The sequence below is a fragment of the Netta rufina genome, assembly GCF_964035555.1.
Source record: "Netta rufina genome assembly, chromosome: 6".
NCBI classification, from domain to species: domain Eukaryota; kingdom Metazoa; phylum Chordata; class Aves; order Anseriformes; family Anatidae; genus Netta; species Netta rufina.
The window spans coordinates 16,087,878-16,101,047 of NC_140129.1; the positions used below are offsets into that span (position 1 = coordinate 16,087,878).

Here is a 13,170-nt window from a genome sequence, read left to right on the forward strand (position 1 = left end):
TAGAGGAAAGAAATCCTGTTTTGCAGCAAATCAGTTCAGCTATAGAGAGAACAATCTAGAATATACACACTACATCATACAATGAAGATATAAATTGAGTAATACTGCTGATTGAGTAATTGCTTTGCAAAATACTTCTCAAATGTTGGTGTTTAATACCACTGCAGTCTATCAACTACCAGCTATTCTGTGATCAAGATCTACAAAGTAAATGTATTTAAAAAGAAAACAACAACAACAACAAAAAAAAAACCACCACCACAACATAAGTCAGAATCTTAGGTATATAAAACAGACTCTTTTTTCACCACTTAATTTGGGAAGACTAGGTGTTTTTGAGACTTAATATTTGCTACCAGGATACTTGCTTTTACTTTCTGTGAATGCCTTACTTGCTGAAAATAAAATATCCCAAGATGCACAAATGCAATGAAGGTGTTACTTTCCATGTAGGACTAATCTATAGGGTACTAATTTACTGAATGTGAATCTTTTTACATTACATAATTGTATGAAGTGCTTTATAGAAATAAAAACAGAAGTTTGGGCTTTGAGAAACTTGGTATTTCCCCTGCTAATCAAAATTTAAAGTACAAGAACAACAGAATACTCCTTGGCACTGCAGTGTACTACAGGATAGTGATGAGAATGTCAACAATTTTTTTTTGTTTTTATTTAGTAAGCTGTTTTTCTCTGACTTGAGATGGAGACACTTCTTATTTTTGCTATGAAATGCTGCTTTTTCAGAAATAAATAATGCTGTTAAACAGAAGCATCCGTCTTCTATTTCCTGTCTGATTTGCATGCGTTTCATTTTTAGTCTTCTTCAGCTGTATATTCTCCTTCCTCAGACTACTCACCTAAACCTCATCTTTTTTTTTAATGCTCCTTTTTTTGGGATGCAAAGTTTCTATGCCTCAGTGTCTATTATTCTTTATCTAAACCACCTTTTCTTTCTACAATTTTGTATTGCAAGTTTACAGGCAGTTTTTCCTTTTTTGATCTTTAACATAGGGTTTTAGTTTTTTTTTTTTTGTTGTTGTTGATTTGATGCATTTTGGTATGCTCTGCTCTTCACCGTTTAGCAGTAGCACTGAAGTACGTAGTATGTAAAATATTCAGAATTTTATTTTTTTCTTTTTTGTTTGGCTTGTAAGGGAAAAAAACATAACTGATATTCTTTACAGTAAATTTAATAAGAGACTTGCTTTTCTTAAGTACTAAGGGACCAACTGCTGCCTGCAGATCAGAAGTTGAAGAGCTTTGTTGTAGTCTCTTCTAGAGCCTGTGACAAGGTGTTCTAAACAAGCCTTTCAGTTAGTTCTTAAGCATATGTTTGGTCTTGGCGCAGAGTGCTATTTCTGTTCTTAAAAAGTACTGTTATTATCTGTGTTAAAACTGCATTAATGTAATGCATTGCCAAAGAAAAATAAACTAAAACTAGTAGAGGAATATGATATTACCAGTTTGCTGACTTCTGAACTACAACGAAAGCAAAAAGCAAGCCTGTTTAAAATGTCAGAAATAGGCTTTTCAGTTTGCTTTCCCTTAACAGATTTTTGTTGCCTCTGCTCTTGGACGAGCATGTTTCAATTTCTGGTGGTTTTAGTTAAAAGGATTTGAGAATCTTCATGGTAGTACAGATCTAGACAGAAAGAAAGAAGCACTTAACTAGAGAATCATTCCTTCTTTAGTGCATGAGGAATGCAGAGCTTTTTCTGAAAGATCTTACTGCATACAAAATACTTAATTTCAAAAGGATTTAAGCATTGTTCAAGCTGAGAGCATAAAGTGTTCTTCCCTTGTTGCTCAGCCCACTGCGGTGGGAAAAAAAAACACCTCGTTCTTGCTCTTTAGAAGTTTGGCTAAAATAGATTTGGCTTCTGTTTGTTCTTTTCAGTGGTTGTGATGTGATGTGAACATTGGTTTACAGCAAAGTTTGGAACTTCAGTAAATTAGCCTCATCTGTAAGAGTATCATCTTCAATACAGCTATCTCAAAAATAATGTGTCACAAGATTGTTATTTATTCATTTATTTTTTACTTGAAAGGAGAAAACTTGTTCTAGGCACAGCCTTCTTGAAAGAATTATGCATGCTTTTGACACATTTGCATTTTTACGGAATGGTGTCACACTTCTTCAAATCAGTCCTACTTTTGGGGTGGAGGGAGTTGTGAGTGTCTCTGTTGTGCTATTTCTGCATTTAGTGTTTGAAGATAACAGGAGTACTAATTTTGACTTGACATTCACTGAAAATGTAGTCCAGGAAGCTGGTATGGAGTGGGATGGTCTAAAGCTGATAATTGTCTTCTGGTCAAGTAGATGATTTCTTAAATGCATTGCTTTCCTTTCTCACTACAAGGCATTGCAACACATAGGTTTGGCAACTGCACAGTGATTACTTCACAGACTTGCTGCTGTCTGTAAAACATGATTATCCTCAAGTGGTTCTTCTGTCTTCCGTATGAAGATATTTTTGTGAGCCCTAGATGCTGAATCAATGTAAACTTTCAGAACTTCCGTTTTAAAAATAGTACATACCCAAACAGTAAATGAAACTGAGTTTTATATGTTTAATTGGCGTTCTGTTAATGCATAAGTGCAGTATAACATACATGTAGTATTTCCCTCGTTCTTTCGTTAATATCAGTGTTGTTAATAGACTTACACTTCCATACTTGAATATACTTAATTGTATGAAACATGTACTATATCAGCTTGGACTCGATCATATCATTTAATTCAGGCTTCTAATGAAATCTAACTAATTCTTTTTAAATACATTGCCTTAAATCTGCAAGTTTAATCAAAATCAAAGCAATCTTATTCTTGAACCACTCTTCTAGGCATCTGCCTGGGTCAAGACGTTAGTAGCTCTCTTAGTTTCAAGATAATGTAGTAGGGTGAAGAACAGTAAAACTAAAAAACAAAAACAAAAAACAAAGCAAAACAAAACTTGCCTTACTTTTATATTAAAGAATTTGCTAAATTTGCTATCTGAAGGATAATGTTAGGTTAGTCTGACCATTTTATACTAATTGAAGTTCTTATAAATTGCATAGTATTTTGATACATTTTTACATGCATAGTAGGAGCCTCAAAACTATAACAGCAAAAAAAAACTACTTCTAAACATTGTAGTTAGAATATAAAATCTTAATAGGCAAGGTCTTACTCATTCAGTGGCTTTAATGTGTGTAACATGCAGTACTGTTGACATCAGTATAATCACTGAAGATAAACTGTAGAATCTGGATCTTGAGTTAAAAATCAGAAAGCCCCATAGAGGAACCAGTTTACTTTCTTTTGAGTTAATCATATAAGTTACGTATTTAGAAATGAAAACAGTTTCTAAACAGAGTTCATTAGGTGTGAATGAACTAGATGCTTTGTACCAAGGTCCATCCAACTCATTATACTTTTTAGATAAGAACTAGTTCTTTAGGGAGAACTGAAAGAAATGCCGTGTATTTAGAGACATATCTCCTTATCTGTGTCAGCAGTTTTGGGAAGTGCTATTTTTCCATGGTATAATATTGAATTCAAGACATCTACAAAAGATCATTCACTTCATCTGTATGGAACATCAGATATTTTTAAAGTATTTATTTACCTCGTGATTGGATAGCTGTGCTTTCGGAGCTAAGCTTTGTAGTCATTTGTTCAGCATTGTATGGAAGTCTTTAAACAGCACAATATCTTAATTAAAACTGGGAAACGAGTTCATTGTGTTCTCTAAAGCAAATGAAGGGCTAAGACCCACAGATTCTACTTGCCATAAACATCATCAGAAGTGTTATCATTGGAAGCAAAGAAATGAGTTAACTAACCTTTTAAAGCTATAAATGAAGCTAGAATTGCGATGTGAACTTGTCACATCTCTCAAAAAACAATTAAATCATTTTAAAGTTTATTAATTTTTAATCTGGAAGACGGTTACTCTAGACCTAACCTTGAGTTGTTGTGATAACACTAGCAAGAATATCTGTGGGCAAGTCCATTTTCATGCATGTGGTTATTTGAGATACCCTCTTAGAAATCATTGTAATATTTAATTAAAATGTTAAAATATTTAATTACTGTAAACCACAGGGGATACCAATGTTGTAATTGCATTTAAGATGAGGAAGAGAAGTAATTTGTTTTTTCAAGTCTTGCTGACTTTATTAGCAATGGCATCAGCACTTTACCCCTGTTGATTGTTTAAAAACTGATTAACTGCAGCATTACTGTAAAACGGGATAATATAAAAAGTTAATATGCATTTTAATATACCAAGCTAACACAATGCGACAGTGTTGATAGGAATGCCTTTAAACACACTTGCAAGCTTCTGTTTGATACATTACTGTCTCAGTATTTAGAAGGGATTATTTCTTGTTAAACATAGTTGGCTTTTTGTTTGTCGTGAGTACAGTGTGTGATGGGCAAAATGTTTCTTTTAGGTGTGTGTACTTGGAAGAATGGCACAAGTGGGAGAATACTGAGTCTGGTAGATGTTACACTAAACTGGTTTCAGATACCAAGAGAATAAATAACATGATTGAAATTATGACAGCTCAGGCAAAACTTCATTTTATTTTTTCCTCAGTTAAGCGTTATTTTTATGGGATTGTTAGTTTAAATATAAATTTATCTGAACTAATGATGAAAAATACATGACTGATAGCCTAAAACCTGTTTGGGAATGCCATAAACTAGTTTATAGTATGAAGTAGGTCACATTAGAAAATACTAAAATAAAGTTAATGGGGGAAATACTGCAGTCCTGTTTGTGCTATATATTTCATGGCTCTTAATTTACATAAAAATGTTCGCTTCAGTTGTCTTAATTACTGTTTCAAATTGTGCTCTGAGCCAGTTCATAGCTGTATCACAATCTGCTCAGTTCACATAGCTAGGAAATTAAGTTTTCTATTTATATATATCCATGTATATATATGTGTGTGTGTGTGTATATATATAATATAAAAAAATCCTGTATGTTTATTGCCTATACCACTGGTTGTCAGCTGGTGAAGTGCTCTGATCCTAGAGGTGACAATCACATTTCCCTCTGGGTTTTGATCCAGAATCCCTGCTGGTGTTGGTGCACACAAAAGGGGGGGGGGAGGGGGGGCGGAGAGAGTTTGGGGTCAGAGCTGGTTGTTTTAAATAGTTGGTAACAGTGGCAGGAGAGCATCTTCAGTGGGATTGCTGTAATTGATACTTACATCCACGTGCGCTCAGACAGGAGGAAAGTGTAAGGTAGACTGTCAGTGATGGAGTGTGTGTAAAAGCTTTGAGAGGCTAATCTATCTCTGCTTCCCCTGCTCCTTCCTAGCCATGAATGGGAGATGCTCGTTTAGAGGGTGATTCCAAGCAGGAGCCTAAAGCAGTTTCCTTTAGAAGAGTTTCTCTCCGTTCCTTCAGTATAAAGGAGGAAGTCTAGGCAAATCAGCCTCACGAGGCTTAAATTTAGGCTTCCTGAATTATTTCTAATGTACCTGAAATAGCCCAAAGCTTATTTAAAAACAAAAAACAAAATCCAGAATGGTAAAAGTGCTCTTGTTGGATTGAATTTGTTTTTTTACATTTGTTTGGCTGTTCCTCCCACCCCGCACAAAATTACAGCTTTTTTCTCATTCTTGCCAGCAGTAGGATGTAAAAACGTGACTTTAGCTTGAACTACCAGATGGTCACTTTATGATTTTACATATACAAATATATATATGTATATATACACACACATATATGTATGTATATGAATAATTATAACAATTACATACAGAAATCTTGTGGTTTAAAATTGAAATAGTTGTTTTAAGATGTGTATAAATGTATATATGCTTAACGTTCCTCCCATTCATGAGCTGCCAGTTCCTGCTCGTAAAGATGGGTATATACATGCAACTTCCTAGTTTCAAAGCCTAGAGTTCTGAAATTAAGGTAACAAACAAGTACTAACCATACTTAAGTATTATTTTTTCTGGGCTTTCCTGTGATATCAGAGAATCACAGAATTTCTAGGTTGGAAAGAACCTCAAGATCATCGAGTCCAACCTCTGACCTAACACTAACAAGTCCTCCACTACACCATATCACTAAGCTCTACATCTAAACGTCTTTTACAGACCTCCAGGGATGGTGACTCCACCACTTCCCTGGGCAGCCTGTTCCAATGTCCAATAACCCTCTTGGTAAAGAAGTTCTTCCTAAGATCCAACCTAAAACTCCCCTGGCGCAACTTTAGCCCATTTCCCCCTCGTCCTGTCACCAGGCACGTGGGAGAACAGGCCAACCCCCACCTCGCTACAGCCTCCCTTGAGGTACCTATAGAGAGTGATAAGGTCGCCCCTGAGCCTCCTCTTCTCCAGGCTGAACAAGCCCAGCTCTCTCAGCCGCTCCTCATAGGACTTGTTCTCCAGGCCCCTCACCAGTTTCATTGCCCTTCTCTGGACTCGTTCAAGCACCTTGATGTTCTTCTTGTAGCGAGGGGCCCAAAACTGAACACAGTACTCGAGGTGCAGCCTCACCAGAGCCGAGAACAGGGGGACGATATACTTTAGTGTGGATTTTCTTACCTTCATTTTCTATAGATGTAGGGGATTGGTGCTATTAATCTTAAAAAAAAAAAAAAAAAAAAAAAAAAAAAAAGTTTTTGTAATAACTCCTTTTCCTCACTGTGGTAAAGACAGTTGGTAAATTAGATTTGACTTTGTTATTGCATTGTATGGTGTGTTAGCTCAAAAACTTTAGCTTAAGCAGAAGAAGAAATACAAATGGCAAAAAGTTAATGTTTAGGCCCCCAATAACCTCAGAAACAAGAAATTCAGAAGAGTGCTGATGTTTCTAATGTGTTTTATGTAAATAGTCTTGTTTTAAAGCTATCATCAGTGTATGGATTTCTTCAATATTTTGGTACTTCGTAATGATATTTTTACTGCTACAGTGAATTTATCTAGTGAAAATTTTATTTTAAATCAGAAAGAACTCTGCAATATGATACTTGACTGCTGTGCTCAGCAAAGAACATATGAGAAGTTCTTTGGGTTACTGGCAGGGGTGAGTTCTAATTTCAGATTTTATACTGTATGCTTTACTTTAGTTCTTGTGTCAAACTTAAATTTTAATAGATAAGTAAAACTAATAGTCTTTATTCTGAAAATGTTATGCTAATTGATTGAATTAACATTTTGACCGTAATAAGCACAGTGAATGCAATACAAGAACTTATTCTCTCCTTAGGTTATTACTTTTTGTCTCCCTTTTTTTCATTACTGTAGAAAGGTAAATTGTAGGCCAAGGAATGGTACTAAAAGTTAAATGTACTATAAGTTACTAGAAGAATCCTTTCCATGGCGCTAAAGACTGACTTTAGAGACTCCTCTTTTCCAGATGCTTCAGATTGTCTTTAGAGGACAAAACAGTCATTTCAGTCCTGTTCTTTTGTTTTGTCTTTCAGTAAACTGCTAGCTCCTTGTTGGCTTTTTTTTGTATGTGTAAGTAATTAATAGTTGCAGTTATTTCTTAGTTCAAGCTTTCCCTGTCTTGTATTGACAGAGCTGACTAGTTAAGTTCAAATAGTTGCCCTAAGGGAGCGAGCAGTTACACTGACAGGGTTTGTTTTTTTCCATTTCTACTTTTTTATCCAATATTTCTGCTGACATTCTATTGTGAAGCACTAACCATATAAATCTGCATATTCAAAAGCAGTAGAATATAATTGTCAATTTCCATCTTCCTTGAAATGTTTATGTCCAAAATGTCTTACCTCTGGCTGTGTTCCCTGCTGCCTCTCTAATTTTGAATACCCATTCAGTGATGTCATGAAAAAGTTATATTTGACGGGTTACATCCAGTATTCTCACTGGAATGGAAGTAAAATAAATTGCTGGATAATTTGCTGCAGGTCAAAATCAATTATTACTACTTCTGCAATGCAGATGAGTTTCTTGCTCTGACAAACTGCCAAAAGCAATAAAATATATCAATTTGAAGGTGTTTTCTTCTTCTTTAAGTATTAGTTTAAAGGAAAATCTTGCAGTAAATACTAGCACCATTACATTTACATTGCACAGGTCATTTATATGTAGGTTATGTGCGTGTTTAATATTTTGTTTAATCTGTTTAAATTATAAAATACTGTTTCAGCGTTTCTGCATGCTAAAAAAAGAGTATATGGAATCATTTGAAGCTATTTTCAAAGAACAGTATGATACTATCCATCGTTTGGAAACAAACAAATTGAGGAATGTTGCCAAGATGTTTGCTCATCTACTGTACACTGATTCAATTCCCTGGAGTGTAAGTAGAACAGTCTATTGTCATATCCTTTTTATTTAATTATTAATGCCTAGTATTTTGAAATGGTAGGTAAAGCATCAGTTTTACTGTTTTCTGCACTTTGGAGCTATTACTATTTTAAATAATATATTTAAATATATTCTCAAGCAAACTGTTGAACAATTGTGTTGATTATCTCTTCTTCCTAACCTATCCCTGTCCCCTGCAGTTCTTAATTAGTTGATTCGCGCTATTATTTTATAGAGCTCAGCTGGAATTGATTGATTAAAATGTACTTTTTTTAGCTAATCCACAGTGTAAGTAGTAGAACTGTCTCTTGAAAATAAGTCTAAAAAAATGAGAAATTATGCTTATAATTACATAAAGCTTTTCATTTTAATGTATAATAAATTTAAAAATGCTGCATTTCTGTTACTTAAGATTTCTTTTAGAAAGAATAAAGGCAATCTTACATTCTGCTATATAACAATACAACATTAAAAAAATAATTATAAGGTAACTTTTCATGCACTTTTATTCTTAGTACACAACCTAATCTAATTGTCATTCACAAGTCAGTTGTGAATTGTCACACACAGTTCAAATATTTCATCTGTTTAGAACTGAAGTTTCAAATATTTAACTTTCCCAGAAGTTCACACATCTGACTTTTTTTTTCTTTCACGGATTTTTCTTAAAATAAATTCTAAAACAATTACTAGCATAGAAGTGATCAGAAACTTCCTGCAGGTAGTAGAACAGAATTCTTAAGGTCGAAAAAGTCTTGACCAAGATTTAGCATTTATATTTGTGAACAAAAATAAATAAATAAAAATCAGGCTGTTAGTTATTTCAGGTCAATGGGTTTTAAGAGAAATGAAAGAATGTATGTTTTAGTGTGTGTTTTTTTCCCCCTCTAAACATTTTCAGGTCCTTGAGTGTATAATACTGAGTGAAGAAACCACCACATCCTCCAGTAGGATTTTTGTCAAAATATTCTTTCAGGAGCTTAGTGAATATATGGGACTTCCAAATCTAAATGCAAGATTAAAAGATGAGTAAGTTGAAATCTATTTCAAAACTGTACGTTGAATTAATATGAAAAAGTAAAAATGAGAACTCTATTTTCAAATTCAAACAAGACCATAGTTTTGTAGCTGTAGTATTCAAGAGTAAGTGCGTGTATAACTTCATTTATTTCAAGAGTCCTGTTAAATTGAGTGCTACCTACCATTTACTTGGGTTCAAGTATGTGCATTTATATATATTTTAGTGAAGGACTTGTTAGTGTTAGGTCAGAGGTTGGACTCGATGATCTTGAGGTCTCTTCCAACCTAGACAATGTGATTCTGTGATACTGTCAGCTATATGGCAATGTAATAAAAGTTGCTGTGACTTCTCTTCTGGCAAAACTTAGAAAAAAGCATCTAATTCTAGTTTTTCTTGGATTAGTTGCTTGTCCTTCAATCTGATATGAATAACATATTCTTTTAAGTATGTATGTTTTTAATACACTGTATTTTGGCAACACTGATCTTTGTTACTAGAAGAAATCCCAATTACAGGAATTAACTCTGTGTATTAACAGAACTTAGTAGATGTTTATACTTAGGGCCCTGTTTGATGGAACTTTGTCATAGGTACCTAGATCTTTGACCTTCTTGGTCATCAAGTAATATCCATTGCTATCACAAGCTAGATTTCAGAGGTCTCTTCAGGGCTTCGCAAAATTAGGCTCTTGATTTTGTCAGAACCTGCCAGTATTTTTTTATTAGACCAACAGAAGAATTTTGTTAATATATGCCACAGATATAATGGAAGTGCTGAAAAATGCACGAAGAGAAAACTTTTGCCGTGCTATGAAGTTGTGTGCAGTTCCTTTTTCAGTTTATTAATGTCAATGAGAATTAGTGCTAAACTGGCATAGCGCTTGATTTAGATGTTTGTTTTCAACAGAACATTGCAGCCTTTCTTTGAAGGATTATTGCCTCGGGATAACCCAAGAAACACTCGCTTTGCCATCAACTTCTTCACTTCTATTGGCCTTGGAGGACTAACGTGAGGAACATGCTTTTTGTTTCTATTTGATTCTTGTTTTCTTTTCCTGTGCCTCCCCCTGAGAAGGGGGAAAAAGTTAACTTTTTTCCTCTTTTAAATTAGGGATGAATTACGAGAACATCTGAAAAATGCACCAAAGATGATAATGACACAAAAACAAGATGTTGAGTCATCAGATTCCTCTTCATCTTCAGAAACAGACTCCTCTTCAGATTCTGATTCTGACAGCAGTAGCAGCAGCTCAGAGTCATCCAGCAGCAGTGACTCCTCATCTAGCAGCAGCAACAGCAGTGACTCAGGTATTTAAACACTAACTATTCATTTCCCTTTTATTTGTTGCTATACTTCTATTTACTGCGCTTGCTACATATGCTTGTTTTGACAAACTAGCTATAGAAGGTGTTACTGTTTTTTGTTTAAAACGTATATAGGAATAAATATATGTAAAATTTCTTTAACTTATGTGTTTCAAAATACTACCTCTTGCTCATGGAAACTTACTTTAGAAATCAGAAAAACTACACTCTATTTTTAGACACTTAAGTATTTGAGGAACACTGTTATCGAGGGCTTTCTTAAACAGTTGATACCTGTTACACAGAGTTATCATTTCAGTTTGGTGAAGGAAGGAGGGGTTAGAATAGTTCCCTATTAATATCTCTGTGGGGTGCCTACTGGTGAACTATGTCCTCTGTAAATGCGTCTTTTCATGGATCAGACAAGACGTTACTCAGTTCTAGCAGTGTGTTTAATTTTATTCTCCGTCTTAATTTTCATTTCCTAATTAGCTTTCCTCAAAAAGAGTTTGTGTGTTGATACTGTGAAGGTTCTAGTCTTGAGAGAAATCTCTAAGGAAGAATCGGCTTTCACTTACAACTTCATATTTTATAGTTTTATATCATAATCGCTATTTAGCATCTCGTATCATCCTGCTCATGTATAGCATTCTGTTTAGCATGAAGTGTCATAAATGTTGCTTATTCTGCGAAGTACATGCTAGTATGAATTAGTGTGTACAGTCTCTCCTGTGTAACATGAGCAGGTGATAACACAGCATGACTTCCTATAGTTCACAAGCTCGGTGATTCAAAGTTAATTTGATTTATTGTGTGCCTCGGAAACAAAAATATAGATTAATAAAATAAAAGCAGTGTGAGCTGCTCATGCTTTGGAATTGCATTTCTTTCCTCTGTTGCAATGTTACTGTACAAAATCTGATTTGGGTGTCATTATGAAGCTATCACATTAATGACGATAAAGCACTAGAGGAGGGCACAGTTAAACAGGGTCAGAGAAGGCGTTAGTTCAGCAAAGAGCCAGATGGTTCCTGCAAAGACAGCTGCAGCTCTACTGAGCTGCTTGATAGGAACCAAAGAGGTAAGTCCTTAGTGACAAACCAACTGAGTCTGCAATCTGCTAGTACGAACACTTAATTTTTGTAATCTTAGGACCTTCTCTTTTACTACTTGTCTTTCCTCCATTCAGGAACACACATTCATTAAGACTTCTGATACCTTAGCAGCCTGGTTTCACCTTTTTTCTTGTTCTACTTTTTTCTTGTCTACTTAAATACAGTGGTTGGAACAATAATTTGAGATAACTATATTCTGTAATGGTAAGCTTCATTCAGGCTTGCTATAAAGTGAGGGTCCATTACTGGTTATAACTGTGTTTGCAACTTTTTAAATCTAAAATAACTTGGTAGAGATAAAAAGGAATTTTTCGTAAGTGAATTATGCAGTATTTAAGTTTTTCAGCAGTACAACGTATGAGAAAACAGGAAAAACTGCTGATCAGAAATAGAGCATCCAGCTAAACTGGAGATTGATCCTTACTGACATTTAGTGTGGAACTTCACTGTCTGGTTTTGCACTGCTCTGGACAGGCTGTTACAACCAAAACTGAGCTACCAGAGGATGAAATTTGTAGTGAAAGACTCATATTTGTTTTTACTTATTTTCTGGAGTCTTTCTGCATTCTGGTAGATATAAAATGGTAGGGAAAACACTGTTGGAGAAGAAAATCTTTATCTACCAAAATCTATGTGAAGTGATCCACCTTTGCACATTATCAAAGTGCCAGTTAGCCTTAGTTTCAAACAGATTAGCCAGCTACTCTAAAACTCAGGTATTTGATGTACTATTAAATCAATTTATGACTACAGTATTTTCAAAAGGCAATTAGGAACAGTTAAATGATATGATACCGTAGTTCATACAATAAGCCATAGTAATGGTTATTCTCTAAATGGCTGTAACTTTGGTGTTCATTATTTACTTACAAGGCTTGTCACATCTGTTGAGTGAAATCTAGTGGTTCTTTATAAACAGCAAGCAGGAGGAGTAAAATCTCTTCCATAGAGATAAGCACTACTGTATATTCAGAAATACAGATGTTAGTTCATAATCTAGATGGTTTCAGAGGTAATTGTAAATCTCGGCTTTTGAAAAGAAAGTATTAGACAAATATAACTTCTAATTGAAAGCAAATCAAGTAATCTTTGCTGGTTTTTAGCAGTTGCACACTTTGATTTCATTCAGAAATTGTAACATACATATATTTAGGACTATTAAAGCTTTTAGCTAAGCATGTACTTTAACATTTTAAACTTAAGTTTACAATGTGTACAATGTTCTTTATGTAGTTCAATAAATTGACTGCAGTTAATTAAAATACAACCTTATTCACAGGACTTGTTATAATTTCAGATGCTCCGAAAGCTAAAAGAAAGAGAACACAAAAGAAAAATAGAGAATTTGATAAAGCTTCCAGGAAAAAACAAGGAAGGAAAAGGAAATCCATTGAGAAGAAAATCGGAAGGAGACAGCATGAGGATAGAAGCGATA

At 34.5% G+C, this 13,170-nt stretch overlaps 1 protein-coding gene across 1 annotated transcript in view; it reads left to right on the plus strand.

The window, feature by feature from the left end:
• CWC22 (CWC22 spliceosome associated protein homolog) overlaps positions 1 to 13,170 on the plus strand; it is a gene marked incomplete at its 3' end in the record, with an annotated part of 41,863 nt that overhangs the window by 10,244 nt on the left and 18,449 nt on the right. Inside the window, exons 14-19 of the mRNA XM_084289422.1 lie at positions 6,968 to 7,045; positions 8,135 to 8,287; positions 9,197 to 9,324; positions 10,223 to 10,324; positions 10,427 to 10,623; positions 13,033 to 13,164. Of these exons, the coding sequence (XP_084145548.1) occupies positions 6,968 to 7,045; positions 8,135 to 8,287; positions 9,197 to 9,324; positions 10,223 to 10,324; positions 10,427 to 10,623; positions 13,033 to 13,164 (790 nt within the window). The remainder of the gene's footprint in view (positions 1 to 6,967; positions 7,046 to 8,134; positions 8,288 to 9,196; positions 9,325 to 10,222; positions 10,325 to 10,426; positions 10,624 to 13,032; positions 13,165 to 13,170) is intronic.